At 48.8% G+C, this 17435-nt stretch overlaps 3 protein-coding genes across 3 annotated transcripts; 2 read left to right on the top strand and 1 right to left on the bottom strand.

Moving 5' to 3' along the window:
- Positions 1–3: 3 nt before the first annotated feature.
- Polr1h (RNA polymerase I subunit H) lies at positions 4–5455 on the top strand. Its single transcript, XM_070024322.1, has 5 exons — positions 4–107; positions 206–361; positions 733–833; positions 1626–1735; positions 4959–5455. The coding sequence occupies exons 2-5, from the start codon at positions 217–219 to the stop codon at positions 4981–4983; spliced, it is 381 nt and encodes a 126-aa protein (XP_069880423.1). The 5' UTR covers positions 4–107; positions 206–216; the 3' UTR covers positions 4984–5455.
- A 1710-nt stretch (positions 5456–7165) lies between these two features.
- Ppp1r11 (protein phosphatase 1 regulatory inhibitor subunit 11) lies at positions 7166–11177 on the top strand. Its single transcript, XM_070024320.1, has 3 exons — positions 7166–7450; positions 8543–8651; positions 9958–11177. The coding sequence occupies exons 1-3, from the start codon at positions 7382–7384 to the stop codon at positions 10158–10160; spliced, it is 381 nt and encodes a 126-aa protein (XP_069880421.1). The 5' UTR covers positions 7166–7381; the 3' UTR covers positions 10161–11177.
- Positions 11112–17182, bottom strand: Rnf39 (ring finger protein 39). The gene is made up of 4 exons (XM_070024319.1): positions 16643–17182; positions 14746–14768; positions 14340–14431; positions 11112–12436 (listed from the first exon to the last, which is right to left on the bottom strand). Exons 1-4 carry the CDS (start codon positions 17003–17005, stop codon positions 11856–11858), a joined length of 1059 nt encoding a protein of 352 aa, XP_069880420.1. The 5' UTR covers positions 17006–17182; the 3' UTR covers positions 11112–11855.
- Between the last annotated feature and the right edge of the window lie 253 nt (positions 17183–17435).

Below are 17435 nucleotides of genomic sequence, written 5' to 3'. Positions count from 1 at the left end.
CGGACGCTCTAGCCCACCGAGTCGGTCGTCGCTTCTCCAGCTGGCCACCGGCCGGCTTTTGGTTGGGCAAGTTTCCGGCTCTTTGGTCCCAGAGGCGGGAGCTGTAGGTGAGGAGGGGGCCTTGGGTTAGCTAAGCCTAGCTCCTAGGACCGAGTAGGAGTCGGGAGGTTCCCCCCCCACCTATAAACTTGGTGTTCTCTTCCAGCCCCTGACCGCATGGCGGCCATGAATTTGGCCAGCACTTGCTCCAGCTTCCAGTCAGACTTGGATTTCTGTCCAGAGTGCGGCTCGGTCCTGCCCTTGCCTGGGACTCAGGATGCGGTCATCTGTACACGCTGTGGCTTCTCCGTCAACGTGCGGGGTGAGAGGTCACGGCGGGGTCCCTCAAGGGCTGGGGGGGGCAGGGGGGCATGGAGAACTCTAAAATCGGGTGGGTTGGGAGGGAGGCCCTAGCGCAGAAACCCAACACTGGTATATTTGGTTTAAAGAAAAAAGCAAGCAAAAGCTGAAGGGTAGGGTGCGAGAGTGCCCGGCCTCACCGGGAGGGCTTTGCGGGTATTAGTTGCCACCGTTGTTTTCACTATGTTTTTAATAACTTTTTGGTGGGGGAGGTCGGTCGTGGGGCTTGAACTCGGCCTGGGCGCTGTCCCTGTGCTCTTCAGCTCAAGGCGAGCGCTCTACCACTTGAGCCACAGCGCCACTTCCATCACTATGTTTTTACTGCCCAGGCAGACTTCGAAGGGAAGGTGGTGAAGACCTCAGTTGTTTTCCATAACCTGGGGAATGTCAAGCCTATGTCAATGGAGGAAGGACCTGAGTCGCAGGGACCAGTAGTAAGTTAATGAGATCAAGAACTGACTCCAGAGCCCGGAGGGCGCCGGTGGCTCACGCCTGTAATCCTAGCTACTCAGGAGGCTGAGAACTGAGGATCATGGTTCAAAGCCAGCCCAGGCAGGAAAGTCCGTGAGACTCCATAAAGAAGGTGGAGAAAAAATGACGTGGGGTGGTGATAGTGGTGGTGGTGATTACAGAGATTCCACTAGGGAAAAGGGGGAGTCTTCAAAGGGATGATGATAACCTGATTTTGGGGGGGGCAGGGGGGTCGGTTGTGGGGCTTCAACTCTGGGCGCTGCCCCTAGCTCTTCAGCTCAAGACTAGTGCTCTATTATTTGAGCTACAGCGCCGCTTCCGGTGGTTAATTGGAGAAGAGTCTCACAGACTTTCCGGCCCAGGCTGGCTTTGAACCGTGATTCTCAGATCTCAGTCTCCTGAGTAGTGATAGTCTGATTCTTTTTTTTTTTTTTTTTTAAATGTGTAGAGCTGGCCGAGTGGAGGTGGCTCATGCCTGTAATTCTAGCTACTCAGGAGGCTGAGATCTAAGGATCCTGGTTCAAAGCCAGTCCAGGCAGAAAAGTCTCCGAGACTCTTATCTCCAATAAACTACTCAAAAAAGGCCAGACATGGCACAATGGCTCAAGTGGTGGAGCTAGCCTTGAGCATGAAGAAGCTCAGGGACAGCACCCAGGCCCTGAATTCAAGCCCCAGGACCAGAAGGAAAAAAAAAAAGAAAAAAAAAGTAGGGAGCTATATGACTAGACCTTCCTAATCCACCTGGTTTTTCTTAGGTTGATAGGCGCTGCCCACGATGTGGTAATGAAGGAATGGCCTACCACACCAGACAGATGCGCTCCGCTGATGAAGGGCAAACTGTCTTCTACACCTGTACCAAATGCAAGTTGGTATCCTTTCCCTTCCACTTGTCCCTTCTGTGTGTTTGCTAACTTAAAAAATAAAGTGGCAAGCTGGTGGCTCACGCCTATAATCCTAGCTACTCAGGAGGCTGAGCTCTGAGGATCATGGTTCAAAGCCAGCCTGGGCAGAAAAGTCTGTGAGACTCTGATTTCCAATAAACCACTAGAAAACCAGAAATGGTGCTGTGGCTCAAGAGGTAGAGTGCTCGCCTTAAGCTGAAGAGCGCAGGAACAGCACCCAGGCCCAGAGTTCAAGCCCCACAACCAACAAAAAAATAAAAATAAAAAATAAAAAGTGGCAGACTTTTTTGTTTATTATATTGGTGTCACTCTACATTCTCAGCCCTTTTTTGATTTAGTATGTGTTGGTCCTGGAGCTTGAATTCAGGGTCTTGGTGCTGTCCCTGAGCTTCTTTTGCTCAAGGCTAGCTAGAATCCTACCAGTGGAGCTAGAGCTCCACTTCTGGCTTTTTTAGTAGTTTATTGGAGATAATCTTAGGGACTTTCCGCAGGATGAGGATCCTCAGATCTCAACTTTCTGAGTAGCTTAGATTACAGACGTGAACCACTGGTTCCCCAGCAGATTTAGTTGTTTTTAAGATAGCCTCTTGAGTTTTTGCCTAGGATGGACCTCATATAGGAATCCTGTTGGTAATTGTGATGACAGATGTTTCTCACCACACCCAGCTTCTTTATTGAAATGGGGTCTCCATAATGTTTCACCCAGGCTGGCTTGGATAATCTTTTTTGCATCCTGAGTAGCTGAGATTATAGGCATCACCACCTTCAATGTGGTCCCATGGGCCTCAAGCATGTTAAGCAAGCACTCTACTACTCAGCTATACCTTGAGCTCTCTTATACTGATCTTGTTTGGGATTTATTAAGCTTTCTGAAGCTGAGGTCGATTTATTTTTCATCACCTTGGGAAAATTATCAGATGTTATCTCATTTAATATTGCCTTGCCAGAAGTAGAGGCTTATGCTTGTTATCCTATTTAGAAAGCTGAGATTGGAAGAATTGTAGTTTAAGGCCAGATCTCAGTCTTCTCCACCACCAGGACCTTGTTTCCTTTTATTATTAAAAGTATAGTAGTATATACACTAAACATATCAGGCACTAGTGGCTCATGCCTGTAATATTAGCTACTCAAGAGGCTGAGATCTCAGAACTGAAATTTGAAACCAGTGTGGAAAGACAAATCTGAGAGACTCTGATCTTCAGTTAACTGGCAAAAAGCCAGAAGTGAAGGTGTGGCTTAAGTGGTAGAATCCCAGCCTTGAGCAAAACAGCTGAACAATAGTGTGAGGCCTTAACCCCACTAGTGGCACATACAAACACACATATACGCACATGATATTTTCTTTTTTTTTTTTTTTTTTTTTTTTTGGTCGGTCGTGGGACTTGAACTCTGGGCCTGGGCGCTGTCCCTCAGCTCTTCAGCTCAAGGCTAGCGCTCTACCACTTGAGCTACAGCGCCACTTCCGGTTTTCTGGTGGTTTATTGGAGATAGGAGTCTCACGGTCTTTCCTGCCCGGGCTGGCTTTGAACCGCGATCCTCAGATCTCAGCCTCCTGAGTAGCTAGGATTACAGGCGTGAGCCACCAGCGCCCGGCTGATATTTTCAATTTAATAATTCTGATAATAGTTTTTATAACGATGATGCTATCTTCTATTTCTGCTGAGTCATTCTGTGATTTTTGATTATCAGAGACTTTTTCTCCCCCCAACTCTCCCGCCAGTCGTGGGTCTTAAACTCAGGGCCTGGGCACTGTCCCTGAGCTCTTTAGCTCAAGGCCAGCACTCTACACTTGAGTCACAGCACCACTTCTGTTTTTTTTGAGTAGTTTATTAAGATAAGAGTATCACAGACTTTCCTGCCCAGGCTGGCTTTGAACTGTGATCCTCAGATCTCAGCCTCCTGAGTAGCTAGAATTACAGGCCACTTTTTTTTTTTTTTTTAATGAGACAGTCTATGTAACCTATGTTGGATTTAAACCCTGGATCCTCCTCCCTCTATGTTGGACTTAAACTCCAGATCCTCCTGCCTCTACTTCTGGGGTGCTAGGATAACAGACATTTGCCAAAATGCCCAGATCAGCATTTCCAGGTTTCACATTTCACATTATTTTTAACCACTGTAAAGATCACCTTTACTTTCTTTACCTCCCTTTACCTTTAACAACCCCCCCTTCCCGGTCCTGGAGCTGAACCCATGGCCTAGGCACTGCCCTTGAGCCTCTCTGTGTTCAAGGTATAGCACTCTACCACTTGAGCCACAGTACCATTTCCAGCTTTTTCTGTTTATGTGGTACTGAGGAATCAAACCCAGGGCTTCATGCATGCTATGCAAGCACTCTACCACTGAACCACATTCCCAGCCCTATCTTTACTTTCTTACCATACCATTAATGTTTTAAAAATATTTAGTTAGGTAAATCTTTCAAGAATATTTTCCAGTCTCTGCTTAATTGTTTTTTTTTTAACTTTTTATGAGCAGATTTTTGATATATGAAAAAAGATTTTTGTTGTTGTTGTTGTACAAAGCTAGGGATAGCTCTGTACATGCAAAGCCCACTTTCTGCCACTGAGATACACATTCTGCCTGAAGGTTTTTATTTATTTTATTTATTTATTTTGTCCGTCATGGGGCTTGAACTCTGGGCCTGGGCGCTGTCCCTCAGCTCCTCAGCTCAAGGCTAGCACTCTACCACTTGAGCTACAGTGCCACTTCCGGTTTTCTGGTGGTTTATTGGAGATAGGAGTCTCACCGTCTTTCCTGCCCGGGCTGGCTTTGAACAGCAATGCTCAAATCTCAGCCTCCTGAATAGCCAGGATTACAGGTGTGAGCCACCAGCACCTGGCAGGTTTTTATTTTTATTTTGGGAGAGACAATGGCTTTGAGATCACTATTCTGTTCCTCTGCTTTCTGAGATTTTGAAATTTTTTAAAATTAAATTCAGTTTAGCCTTTAAAAAAATTATTGGCTAAAATTATTGGTTTGTGTACTTGTGATAATTAGACATGTTACTGTTAATCCCAGCATTTTTAGTTATTTTGATGTTGGAATTGGAAGGATTTTTAGGAGAACTAGCTCTTCACAATCATAAATATAAGTCCTTCCTTGGTTATATTGCTGAGTAGCTTATTTACATTGCTAGAAGCTCTTCCTTTGATTGAATATAACAACTCCTTTTTTTCTCCATAGGTTTCAGGAAAAGGAAGACTCTTGATCTGTTTTTCTGGACAAGTCAACAATACCTCCTCCTCTTTAGAAGGTGAAGGTGTTATTCCTAGGTACCTCATCCATCCTCTTTGGTTGCTCACAAAGAAGTGTTTGGCTCATCATGTGGATACTACCATTGTCCATCATGTGGATACTACCATTGTCCCCAAAGGACTCTTACCCCTAGTTGAGTTTATTAAAATTATATATTTTTATAAAACCTTGACATGTTATTTATAATCTTATTCTAAGAGGAATTTAAATGAACTTGCAGAGAAATGCTTGTGAAGAAAAAAAAAAAGCCCACAATGACAAAATCATAGAGCCAGAAATGAAGCTCATATGAAAAAGAAATGATCACCTATTTGAGGCTAACACTGTCTAAATCTGGTTCCTGAATGAAGGAAATAAAAATTGGGAGTTTGACAACAGAGTCAACATAATGTTGACCAGATCCATTGGTATATAAACTTAGACCCCCCAAAAAAACATATTAAGAGATAAAATTATAGTATAACTGTAGGTGGCTTGCCTAGCATTCATGAAGCCCTGGGTTTGATTCTTCAGTACCACATAAACATAAAAAGCTGGAAACGGTCTGTGGCTCATTGGTAAGCTAGCCTTGAGCAAAAGAAGCTCCAGGACAGTGCCTAGGCCCTGAGCTGTTGTTGAATTGTTTTTCTTTTCCTTCCTTCCTTCCTTCCTTCATTCCTTCATTCCTCCATTCCTTCCTTCATTGGTCGTGGGCCAGAACTCTTGGGCCTGGGCGCTGTCCCTCAGCTCTTCAGCTCAAGGCTAGTTCTCTACCACTTGAGCCACAGTGCCTCTTTCAGCTTTTTCTGCTTATATGGTGTTGAGGAATTGAACCCAATGCCTCATGCATGCAAGGCAAGCACTCTACCACTAGCAACCTTCGCAGCCCCGAATTTTCTTGATTTGAACTTCTGTTTTCTTTTTGGCTTAGAACTCAAGGCCTTATGTGCTAGGCAAACACTTTACTGTTTGAACTACTTCCCAAACCCCTACATCAAAAGCATTTTAGAGGAACAATGAGAACATAATCAAGTTCTGATTCTAGGAATCACTATTTCTGATTTATTTTGCTTAAATGGAATTAAGTAGCAATGAGTATCTTGGAATTGCATGGCCTATATAGTTCTCAAACATAATCTCTTGTTTGACACCCTCCCCCCCCCACACACACACATACTACAACTAGTAGAGATGGGAAGGGCAGTCTTCCTCACTGTACTTTTAACTGTTCTGACATTTGGCTTTCCTAACCCAATCCCCAAATTTAAAACATTTTTTTACTCCACTTTATACCTTCCAGTCACTTGAGCTATGTTCCAATCCAGTGGGTTTGGTTTTGTTTTGTTTTTGTTTTTTGAGATAGGATCACCCTAACAGCTGGGACTTTCCCTTTCTTTACCTCCTTCCCCCTTTTTTTTTTTTTTTTAATACTAGAGCTTAAACTCAGGGCCTGGCTAATGTCCTTTGGTTTTTTTTTTCTGCTTAAGGCTGGCTAGTGCTTTATCACTTGAGCCACAGCTACATTTCTGGCTTTCTGCTAGCTAATTGGAGATCATTCTCACTGACTTTCCTGCCTGGGCTGGCTTTAAACCGTGATCCTCAGATGTCAGCCTCCTGAATAGCTAGAGGTGTGAGCCACAAGCGCATGGCTGTATAGTTCATTTTCAATATAGTGTCTAGTGAGTAGTAATGGTGCATTTGTTTGCCCTTTGTCCATTTTTGAGCCCCTCTTACCCTCCTAAAAAGATAAACAAGATGAAAAGAAAAAACCAGCAACAAAGAAAGGAAGTTTTCCGCTTTCTGGAGTTCATTTTAATAAAGTTTATATGCTCAGATGCACATAGGCATTGTGTCTTTCTGTTCCTCTCCTAAGAGTATCCTCTGATCTGTGTCGTGTAGACTTTGGTTTTTAATGACAACTGCTCCCAGGTCCCGTTCTCACGAAAGAGACCCAGATGTAACAAGGATATAGGCCTTGGTCGTCATCCAGTCTCCACGATACCCATTTCCCCACGCACGGTTAAGGACCAGGAGCTTGGCTCAGCTACTGCGGCGCTTGCGCGCTGCCGTATTACGGCGGAACCAAGCCAGTGACGCCTGCGCCGAAACGCATTCGGAACTGCGGAAGTTGATTCGGGGGACTGCAGAATGCGTCACACCCGGAAGTGCAAAGCCGGAAGTGGAATTAGGTTATTCCCCAGGGGTGGGGAAACAAGAGGCCCTGTAGGAGGGGGAGAAAAAAAAAAAAAAAGGCAGAAGATCCTGGCTACTACTGTGAACCGGATACCGATTCTTTTAGAACTCAGAGAACAGCAAAAGGGAAGGGTGTCTTATCCCCCTTCCTCCCCTCCTCCCTCTTCTCAGCCCTAGCCATGGCTGAGGCAGGGGCTGGGCTGAGTGAGACCGTCACTGAGACAACGGTTACCGTGACAACCGAGCCCGTGAGAAAGGCGGGGGGGTGGTGGTGGTGGTGGTGGGTGGTACTGTTTGGGGGTCTGGAAGATACCCTTCCAGGAGGGAGGGGACAGGGCTCTGGAAAGTTGTTGGGGGGCCTGGGCGTCTGGGAGGAGTGGGGGTGACTGTCGGGTTGGGAATGATCTCAAGGGACAGATGTTTTGAGTGGCAGACATCGTACTAGCGGCTGATCCTGGAGTCCGTAGTAGGGAGTTAGAGTTGGGTTGTAGATGTTGTTGCTTGGTGTGGTGGTCTGTTTAAGTAATAAAGGGAAATTGAGGGTTAAGGACCTAGGATGGTATTGGGAGGAAATGAAAGGCTGCGTGAGAAAACTTAGAGGCCAGCAATAGAGGAATTTGCCCAGAAGCATAGATAATTGAATGGATGTCAACGAAAGTAGAGGGAATGGGGGGACCAAATAAGAAGATAGCATTTTGAAACATTAAAGAGGGGATATCTAAGTGGGAAATTGCTTTCAAAGGCAGAAGATTGCATTTGGGTTTAATAATGTGTGGATTCAGGGCATTTCATAGTTTAGAGGTAATTGTTACTGGAAATGCCAGGATGTTAGGGAAAAGACAGATATTAGGGAAGGGCTAGGCTTGAAGATGAGAGAGATAAAGATAAAGCTTTCTTTTTATTTCGTGGGTTTTTTTTTTCTTGTTTTTGTTTTGCAGACTTGTGCCACTAAGCTTGGCAAGGTTTTTGTTTGTTTGTTTAATGTGAAAAGGAATAGAGGAGGTCTTGAAAAAGAAAAGGAGGTCAAAGATGAGTTACTGGGACTGAGAAAATCATTTTCATGATTAATACCACCAAAGATGATGGAGGGAAGAAAATGGAGAAATATAGAAGATTATATTTTCCTTTGAAGATTTGCTGGGACCTTCCCTATGTTAGGAATTGTGTCTTTTCAATAATAAGTAATAGTCAAGGATTTGCTGCAGTTAAAGGCCTATCCTATTTTTGTCATCTCCCAGCACTTGGCTCTTCTGCTGCTGTATCATCTGGTGGTACTGGGGAAGTAATATAGGAGGAAATGGGAAAGATCTGTAGGAACAAAACACCTCTTAACCTTCTAGGAGAACCGGAGTCTAACCATCAAACTTCGTAAACGGAAGCCAGAGAAAAAAGTAGAATGGTCAAGTGATACTGTGGACAATGAACATATGGGGCGTCGTTCATCAAAATGTGAGTAAATTGTGGGCCCCCAGTATCCCTAGAGTTCTGATTTGCTTCTATATATCTTCTGCTTTCTCATGTTCACTGGGCTCCCAGTCATTTTCTTAGTGGTTTTCTTAGCACTTCTCAGGAAAAAAAGAGATTAAAGTTGGAGAGAAGAATTGTAGAGCTATAAGGCCTGATAGCTAGGAGGTATCAGAGTGAGAAAAGTAGAGCTTCGTTCTTGGCTTTTCTAGCCGAGTAAAGTGGATGAGAGCCTGAGTTTCTGGCAAGGAGAGGGAATGCTGAAGAAGATAGAACCTGGAAGATGAGAGGAGACAGTGATAAAGGAATTTTCAGAGATCCAATAGGAATTGAACTGACTGAACTTTTCTCTTTTCTTTCTTTCTCTTTCCTTCCTTCCTTCCTTCCTTTCTCTTTCTTTCTTTCTGTCTTCCTTCTCTTTCCTTCCTTCCTTCCTTTCTTTCTCTTTCTTTCTTTCTGTCTTCCTTCTTTCCTTCCTTCCTTCCTTCCTTTCTGTCTTTCTTGTGTTGTTGGTTGTGATGCTTGAATTCAGGGCCTGGGCACAATCCCTGAGCTCCTTTGCTCAAGGCTAGCACTCTACCACTTTGAGCCTCAGCTCCACTTCTAGTTTTTTTTGTTTATTTTTTGTCTGTCATGGGGCTTGAACTCTGAGCCTGGGCGCCGTCCCTGAGCTCTTCGACTCAAGCCAAGAGCTCTACCACTTGAGCCACAGTGCCACTTCCAGTTTTCTGGTAGTTAATTGGAGATAAGAGACTCACAGACTTTCCTGCCTGGGCTGGCTTTGAACCACGATCCTCAGATCTCAGCCTCCTGAGTAGCTAGGATTACAGGTATGAGCCATGGGTGCCTGGCCACTTCCAGATTTTTGAGTGGTTAATTGGACATAAGAGTCTCAACAGAGGCTTTTCCACTCAGGCTGGCTTTGTACCTAGATCCTCAGATCTCAGCCTTCTGAGTAGCTAGGATTACAGGCCTGAGCCTCCAGCATCCAGCCAGCCTACTTGCCTTTTTCTCTTCCTTCTTTCTTTCCTTCCTTCCTTCCTTCCCTTTCATTCTTTCTCTCCCTTCCTTCCTTCCTTCCTTTTTTTTTTTGGCAAGGTTTTGCTATATATAGTCCAGGAGGGCTTAGAAGTCACCCTGTATGACCCAGGCTGCCTTCACACACACTAGTCTTCCTACTTTACTCAGCCTCCTGAGTGCTGGGATTATTAGGATGTATCACTATGCCTGGCTCTTAACTGAACATCTATTCTTCCTCTTTTTTTAACTGAGCTCCTCCCTCCAAATCCAGGCTGCTGTATTTATGAAAAACCTCGGGCCTTCGGCGAAAGCTCCACTGAAAGTGAAGAGGAGGAAGAGGAAGGCTGTGGTCATACACACTGTGTACGGGGCCATCGAAAAGGACGGCGTCCTACAACTCCAGGAGCGACCCCTACGACCCCTCCTCAGCCTCCTGACCCCTCCCAGCCTCCTCCAGGGCCAATGCAGCACTAAATTCCTCTCCCCTACCATTCCTGTGTCTGTCTGGCCCTGAATGTATCCATGTGGCTACCTGAAACTAAACCCTTGGTTTGATCCCTACTCTAGCCCCCTCCTTCCCTCTCTGTCTGATAGGGAGAAGAGAAAGAGGAGGCTGGACAGAGATCCTAGAATCCTGACTTGCTGCTATTCCAGAACCCAGGCCTTTGGGTTCCCTTAGCCCTCATTTCAGCCCCTTTACCCCCAGTTCCCCTTGTAGGGATCTAGGCATCTTGGTCCCAATCTCTTCCCTTTATTTTCACTGCCAAACTGCCTGTCGTGGGATCCAGTTATCTTGGCCCCCTGCACTGTCAACTTGAGTCCAAACACTGAAATTGGGTTTTCAATGATCCCAGCTTTCACTGCCAGGGTCCCAGTCAGATTCCAGGCAATTTTGCCCCAGCTATGCTTGTTAATCCTGGCTTAGATATTTTCCATTTATACACATATATAGTCTAAATTTTAGTCCTTGCCTGTGGGATATGAGAATTTATGGGAGACCACAGGGCTCCCAGCACTTCCCCTGCCGATCTGTTCTGCCCTTAAAAGGAGTCTGTAGAGAGGTCGTTGCCAGTCATTCACACCTCTGATGGAAAGTGGAACAGGAAATAGTCTTGTCATCTCTCCCCACCCTAGTCATTTGCCAGGAACCCTGGGGTTCCTAGGCTTAAGACTTGAGTAAAGGATTTTCTCAGCTGTTAGTCGTTCAGCTTCAGAGACATCTAGTACAACTCTACAGCCTGTGTCAGTGGGAGAGGAAAGCAATGGGAGACAGCAAAGAGAAGGGGCATACTGTACTGCTACCCCATCCTTCCTAAGCTTTGATGTCTCCACTAACCCAAATGGTGGGCTGCCTCAGCCCTCCCTACACCTGGTTATCATTTCCCAGGCCTCTTGCCTTGCACAGTTGCAGAGATCAGTCAGATCTTTACCACCACTGAGATCTCATTTATTGCCACAAATGCACAAAATAAATAACCCAACATCACAAAACGTGTTAAATACGGGCCCATTTATACATACGGGGAAAGAGAGTATGTACAAGGATGTCTCTGTCATTCCCAGGTTGAGGAGAGGGGAGGTAGCACCATTGAGTGGTTCCTTTATGTGCAGGGGACAGTTTTAAGAGGGTATTTTTTTTTTAATGGAAAAAGTCTATGTGAGTAAATAGTCACGGAAGAGTTACTAAGTAGAGCTGGCTTGCATGTATGTGTGTGTGCACGTGTACACACACACACACACACACACACACAGTATATTTGGCTTCCTAGGGAGGAGGATCTTGTTTCTTGTGGGGAGCGTTCAGAGTGGACCAAGAAGCTCCAGTCTTCCAGATGTGTAGGAGGCACTGGTCTTATGATGCCAAGAGGCAAGGCCTCGGTAGTAAACGTTGGGCTGCTTACCAATACTGATGGGCAGAGTGCCTGATGCCCAACCCAGGCCCGGAATAGTACCGAGAGGGGAGAACTCCCATGGGAAGTAAAAGGAGTGAGAGCAAAGCTGCAGCTGTGGGCACGGAAGGATCTGGAAGCCGGCTAAAGTCATTTGCGGGAGACTGCGGGTTTGTGGGGGGGGCTGTGGGCGTGGTCATTTAAATGAGTGGCGATTTCACCACTCGAGAGGAGCAGCCTTGAGGCTGGCTGGCCAAGCTGGAGCGGGTGCCAGGGGGTCTCAACTTTCTCCTGGCACGATCCGCAGGGGGGCGCGGGGGTCGCAGGTGCACAGCAGGGGGAAGATGCGCTCGCCCAGGGGCCCAGGCGCCTGGAAGGCAAACAGCAGGTCCAGCGAGCGGCCGTCGTAGAAGGCCACGCGGCCCCGCTCCCAGTCCAAGTCCACGCGGATGCGCCGCGGCGGGGGGCCCGCGCCGCCCAGCAGGGTGGGCTCGGGTGCGGTGAGGGCCCACAGGCGCCCGCCGCGGCCCTCCACGGCCCACACGGCCTCCGCCGGGCACAGCCGGATGCGGCCCTTGCGTTGCACCGACTCCCCAGCCGCGCCCACGGCGTAGCGGCTCTCCCCATCCTCTTCGTCCTCCCCGGAGGAGTCTCTGCCGGAGGCGGTCTCCGCAGTCTCCACCTCCCAGCAGTGGCGGCCGGCCCCGAAGCCCTGGGCGCCCAGCACGGCCGGGAGCTGATCGAAGCGCGCGGGGCCGTCCAGGGGCGCGGGCGTCCCCGGCGGCGCCAGGCGCACGCTGCGGCGGTCGGTGGAAACCAGCAGGCGGCGGTGGGCGGTGCCCGGGTCCAGGGTCAGGTCGGCTGCAGAGGAGGAGGCAATGTGAGGGAGGTTTCCGAGTCTGGAGCGGGGTCGGGCGGAGAATAGGCCATCGAGGGCACAACCTAGGCACCAACTCAGAAGGCAGCCACGAAAGGGACCAGGCCTGCGCGCTGATGCACCCCCGTGGATTTGAACATGGGGAGGGATGGTGGCGGCCCGGGCAGAGGGGCTCAGCGCGGAGGTCCGGTGCGTGTTTTGTGGTATTGGAGGAGGAGAAGAAGGAGAACTAATACTTCAATCGGCTGCATCTGGGGTGGGGCGTGGGAGCTGGGTCAGCAGGATGGGGAAGGTGGAACTCAATAAAAGACTGATACCTGATACCGGAACCCCAAGTGACGGAGGGGAGGGGCACTCGGAGGAATCCAAGACATCCTGCAAAACCAGCCCACCCACCTTAGGGCACAGGTGGTGGTAGACTGGCTTATTTCTCCCAGGGGCATGGGGTAGAGAAGAAAGTAGAGATAGCCAAAGGGACCTGTGTGTATGGAGTGCTTTAGGTGGGATGATGGATGACTCTGAGGATAGAGTATCTTTGCACAGTTTAATAAGGGGTGGAGAGCATCTTCGGGAAGGGGGGGGAAGGGAAGAAATAAATGGTGTGGGGGGTGATGATGGAGTCCTTGGGACCCTTCTAGACAAGATTGATATAAATGGTGGAAGCTCAGAGATTTCTGAGAGGCAGTCAGGGTCCTGAGCTCCAGAGGTCTGTTTAAGTGTGATTTGCTAGAGGGATATGGGCTGGAATATGAGAAGGTAAGAACAGACATTGTTCTGGCTTAAATTGTGCCTTCACATATGAAAGATGGGTTGAAGTACTCCAGTGTCTCTAAATTGACTTTATAGGGTCTTTATAGAGGTAATTAACTTTAAAATGAGGTCATTGGGGGTGTTCCTAATACCTTATAAAAAGGGGAATTTGAACAGAGACAAATGCACACACAGGGAAGACCATGACAACGTGAAGAGCATCTATAAGCCAAGAAACTGAGAAGCTGCCAGACGCTAGGAGAAAAGCATAGAACTGACTCCTCCTTAGTCTCAGAAGGAGCCAATACTGTGGATACCTGGATTTCAGATTTCTACTTCTAGACTTTGAGATGATAGATATCTATGCCAGTGGGGTGCTTGTGGCTCATGTCTGTAATCTTAGTTACTCAAGAGGATCAAGGTTCAAAGCCAGTCCAGACAGGAAAGGTCATGAGGCCCTCATCCAATTACGTAGCAAAAAAAAAGCCAAAAATGGAGCTGTGACTCAAGTGGTAGATCACCAGCCTTTATTTTATAAAGGGAGGGGGCCTGGGAATGTGGCTAGAGTGCTTGCCTAGCATACATGAAGCCCTAGGTTCCATTTGTCAGCACCACATAAACAGAAAAAGCTGGAAGTGGCGCTGTGTCTCAGGTGGTAGAGTGCTCGCCTTGAGCAAAAGAAGCTCAGGGACAGTGCCCAGGCCCTTGAGTTCAACCCGTAGTACCAGCACATAAATAAATAAATCGAATGTCCATACCTAATTGTGTTACTTTGTTATAGTAGTTGTAAGAGCCTAATGCAGACATCAAAAATCATTTTTGAGAGCTAAAATGGAGCAAATTTAGCAATTCTCTCATTTGGTTCCTTTTCTTCCTAGTCTGGTGCCTGTGGCTCACAACTATAATCCTAGCTACTCAAGAGATCAGAGGATAGAGGTTTGAAGCCAGCCCGGGCAGGAAAGTCCTTGAGACTCTTGTCTCAGATTAAGTACCAAAAAGCTGGAAGTGGAGCTGTGGCTCAAGTGTTAGAGTGCAAGTCTTGAGAAAAAAAAAAAAAAAAAAAAAAAAGCTAAAGGACAGCACTTAGGTTCTGAGTTCCCTCCCTAGGACCAGCAAACACAAAAATCCTTTCCTTACCTGTAAGTCTATGAAGCATGTTTTTGACCACTGGGTAATCTTCAGGGAGATCTTCCTCTGAATTAGATGACTTGGGTCTTGGGACATCAAACCTAGACAGATGAGGAGAAGGGTCAGGAAACCCTTAGACAAATCTCTATCTTCTTCTGATGCCCCTATTCCTTACCCACTCACTTCTCTAGAGCAGGATCATACAAAGTCACACCCCCAGCAAACCTGCTTGTAAATGCTGATTTCGAGGTGTATGTATGTGTGTGTGTGTGTGTGTGTGTGTGTGCGCGCGTGTGCGCGCGCGCGGGAGATAGCAATGTCTACTGTTAGTGTGTGTGTGTGTGTATGAGTGTGTGGGGGAGATAGCAATGTCTACTGCTAGTGGAAAAGAAGAAACAAGAGTAGTGGAACTCACCGTCTCCATGTCTTCCTCATATCCTGGGGTGGGGAGAAGAAAGCAGAAATGTGAGCGCTGGGTTTAGTACTGTGAACAGTCCTCCCCTAACCCCAGCCCTGCCCCAGGTGAGCTAAGTAGGTGCTGTCCCCATCACCTCAGTTGGACTCACTTCTTTCCCTCTATTTTCCTTTTGCCCATTTATTCTCTCTTCTTCCTCTTTTATGACCTTTCCTTGATCTCATTCCATCCTCACCCTTTCCTCATTCCCCTAACTCTACCCCAATGCCTTCTTTTTTATTTTTTACTTTTAGTCTTGGGGCTTGAACTCTGGGCCTGGGCGCTGTCCCTCAGCTCTTCAGCTCAAGGCTAGCACTGTACCACTTGAGCCACAGAGCCACTTCCAGTTTTCTGGTGGTTAATCGGAGATAAGAAACTCATAGCCTTTCCTGCCTGGGCTGGCTTTGAACTGTGATCCTCAAATCTCAGCCTCCTGAGTAGCGAGGATACAGGTGTGAGCCACCAGCACCCAGCTCCAATGCTTTCTTTATTCTCTTTATCTTTGTCCTTCTCAATGCCTCTTTCTTGCCTCCAGAGTCATTAACTTTGTACTCCTACCTTGCCATCTGCAATCCTGCCTTTGTCAGTAGCCCCAACCTATCCATCATCCTGATTATGCCCCAAATGTCCATCCCCTACTGCACCATCACACAAACACACCCTGAGCCCTTGAACTAAGAGTTGGTACATAAAATCCTTACAATAACGCTGCTTCCTCTCTTGTCATAAAAGCCAGTGGCGTTTATTGGGCTCTTTGTTTTGTGTCTCTCTACCTTGACCAAGGAGGCGGTTGGACTTGGATGTGTTCCAAGAGGCCCAACAAATCTAAAGGAGATCCACAGGAGCCAGAAGAGGGCGCTGGATTATCTCCTCTCCAAAAACAGGGATCCCCTCCACCCCAACACAGATTCTTCCTCTTCACTGTCTAAGAAGGATGGTTGGAGCAGGCCAGTACGGTGGGGAGGGGGAGAGAGGAGAGGAAAGGCAACTTGCCTAATTATGCCAATTACACCTAGACTAATTAGGCCTGTGAAGACTTCAAAGGGCGGAAGCAAGACTCAAGACAGGATGAGCTGTTGGGGGCAAGCCAGCCTCAGACGCCTGGGGGTCGCCAAGCAAATGGGGCTGGTCGGTGGCCAAGGAATTTGGTACCGGGAGGAGGGCAGGGTGGGAAAGCAATAAAGCTGGGATGTGGAGGGAAGGCGGAGACCCCAGTGTTTGCTCTGGGGCACCTGGCTTCCACCTGTCACCGCCTCAGCCTGGGGACCTGGGAGGAGCTGAGAACAACATCACAACAACACCCGGCTTGGCTAGGTTAGGGCCGGAGTTCGGGAACCTCCACTCCCACTAAGGGCTGTTTGGATGTGATCCCTGTCCCTCTACCCTTCAGACAGTCGACTTCTTTCTCGCTCTTTCACTACAGCTTTTTCTGCACTCCTTTCTCCAGCCTCTTCCTCTTGGTTCGCTCATCATCCTTCGGGTCCCCTGGTTGTCCTAGCCGGGTCACCAGCTCCCCTCTATCTGCCAGCCTGGCCCTTCCTAGACGCAGCCCTGGCTCAGGCTTCTGCGCTTCCCGCGCACATCACAGGCACCAGGGGTCTCCAGAGATCTCCAACCCGCCTCTCCCTCTCCCAGGCCAGCCAAGCCCGCCGTGGACCAAGAATCATGCACCCATGGTGCTTCCAGGCACCTTTGACCTTGAGGACAGCTGGAGACTCCTCTCCCCTCCCCACACCTTTTTCTCACCTTGCCCAAAGCCATCACCCAGGGCATGTGTGAGTCTTCCCCCCTGACCTCTTTCCCACCACAGCTGGGGATTCACCAAGCCTCCCCCGGCCCCGCACCCGCCTCGCCTCACCTCTCCGTGCGGGTCGAAGCAGCCCATGGTGGGAATGCGGCCTCCTCGGCGTTTCCCCGTGCGGGCCCCAGGCTCCGCCAGCTTCTCCCGCAGCCCACGGCTGATCCGCACCTCCACGGCCAGCCGCACGTTAGACCTCAGGCTGCGGCGGGGACACGGCAGGCCGCAGCAGGGGCAGGCGGTGGGGGGCGCCTCCGCGCCGAGCGCCGACGGGGCCCCCCAGCAGCGGGCCAGGCACGCGCGGCAGAAGCTGTGCTCGCACGCCAGAAGCACTGGATCCTCGAAGGGGCCCCCACACAGCGGACACGTCGCCAGCTGCTCCAAACGCTCCACCAACCCTGGGCCCAGCTCAGGCGCCTCCATGGGAAGCTGGGGTCTGGGCGCCACCCTTTCCGAGACCCCCGCGATCGCGGGCGAGAGCGCAGGTGGCCGGCCGCCCCGACTGCTGGCTGACTCGATGGCCCTCTCTCCGCCTCCCTCATGAACTTTCTGCCTTGGGGATCTGCCTCTCGCTCCAGATAGTCTCGGTCTTGGCGAGTCTCCCCCACCACGTCAGGCTTTATAGGGAGGGAGGAGGCTCTGGCAGGAGGTAAACATCCAGCCTTGCGTAACACCTCAGCTGGTTCTCCCGCTTCCCCCGGTGAAGTTTGGGGAAGGAGGGTGGAGAGAATCTAATACCTAGGTCCTCTCCTAAGAGGTGGTCACTAGGGGGCGCTCTGGGGACAAGGTAAAGGATACGTGGGCTGGGTAGACCCCCCTGGTTACCCCTCCAAAAAGCCAGGAGCTCGCCTAG

The sequence above is a fragment of the Dipodomys merriami genome, unplaced genomic scaffold (assembly GCF_024711535.1).
Source record: "Dipodomys merriami isolate MVZ:Mamm:240054 unplaced genomic scaffold, mDipMer1.0.p SCAF_16, whole genome shotgun sequence".
Lineage (NCBI taxonomy): Eukaryota > Metazoa > Chordata > Mammalia > Rodentia > Heteromyidae > Dipodomys > Dipodomys merriami.
Note: the sequence above shows the minus strand (reverse complement) of the source record. Positions and strands in the feature narration are given on the sequence as shown.

Bases quoted from the DNA above. Each gene is read 5' to 3' on its own strand.
- Polr1h (XM_070024322.1), top strand. From the start codon at position 217: ATGGCGGCCATGAATTTGGCCAGCACTTGCTCCAGCTTCCAGTCAGAC. The intron at 362-732 runs GTGAGAGGTCAC...CTGCCCAGGCAG, and splicing joins CTTCTCCGTCAACGTGCGGG to ACTTCGAAGGGAAGGTGGTG. The intron at 1,736-4,958 runs GTTGGTATCCTT...TTTTCTCCATAG, and splicing joins TACACCTGTACCAAATGCAA to GTTTCAGGAAAAGGAAGACT.
- Ppp1r11 (XM_070024320.1), top strand. From the start codon at position 7,382: ATGGCTGAGGCAGGGGCTGGGCTGAGTGAGACCGTCACTGAGACAACG. The intron at 7,451-8,542 runs GTGAGAAAGGCG...TTAACCTTCTAG, and splicing joins TTACCGTGACAACCGAGCCC to GAGAACCGGAGTCTAACCAT. The intron at 8,652-9,957 runs GTGAGTAAATTG...CTCCAAATCCAG, and splicing joins GGGGCGTCGTTCATCAAAAT to GCTGCTGTATTTATGAAAAA.
- Rnf39 (XM_070024319.1), bottom strand. From the start codon at position 17,005: ATGGAGGCGCCTGAGCTGGGCCCAGGGTTGGTGGAGCGTTTGGAGCAG. The intron at 14,769-16,642 runs GTGAGGCGAGGC...TCCCCACCCCAG, and splicing joins GCTTCGACCCGCACGGAGAG to GATATGAGGAAGACATGGAG. The intron at 14,432-14,745 runs GTGAGTTCCACT...TCATCTGTCTAG, and splicing joins ATGAGGAAGACATGGAGACG to GTTTGATGTCCCAAGACCCA.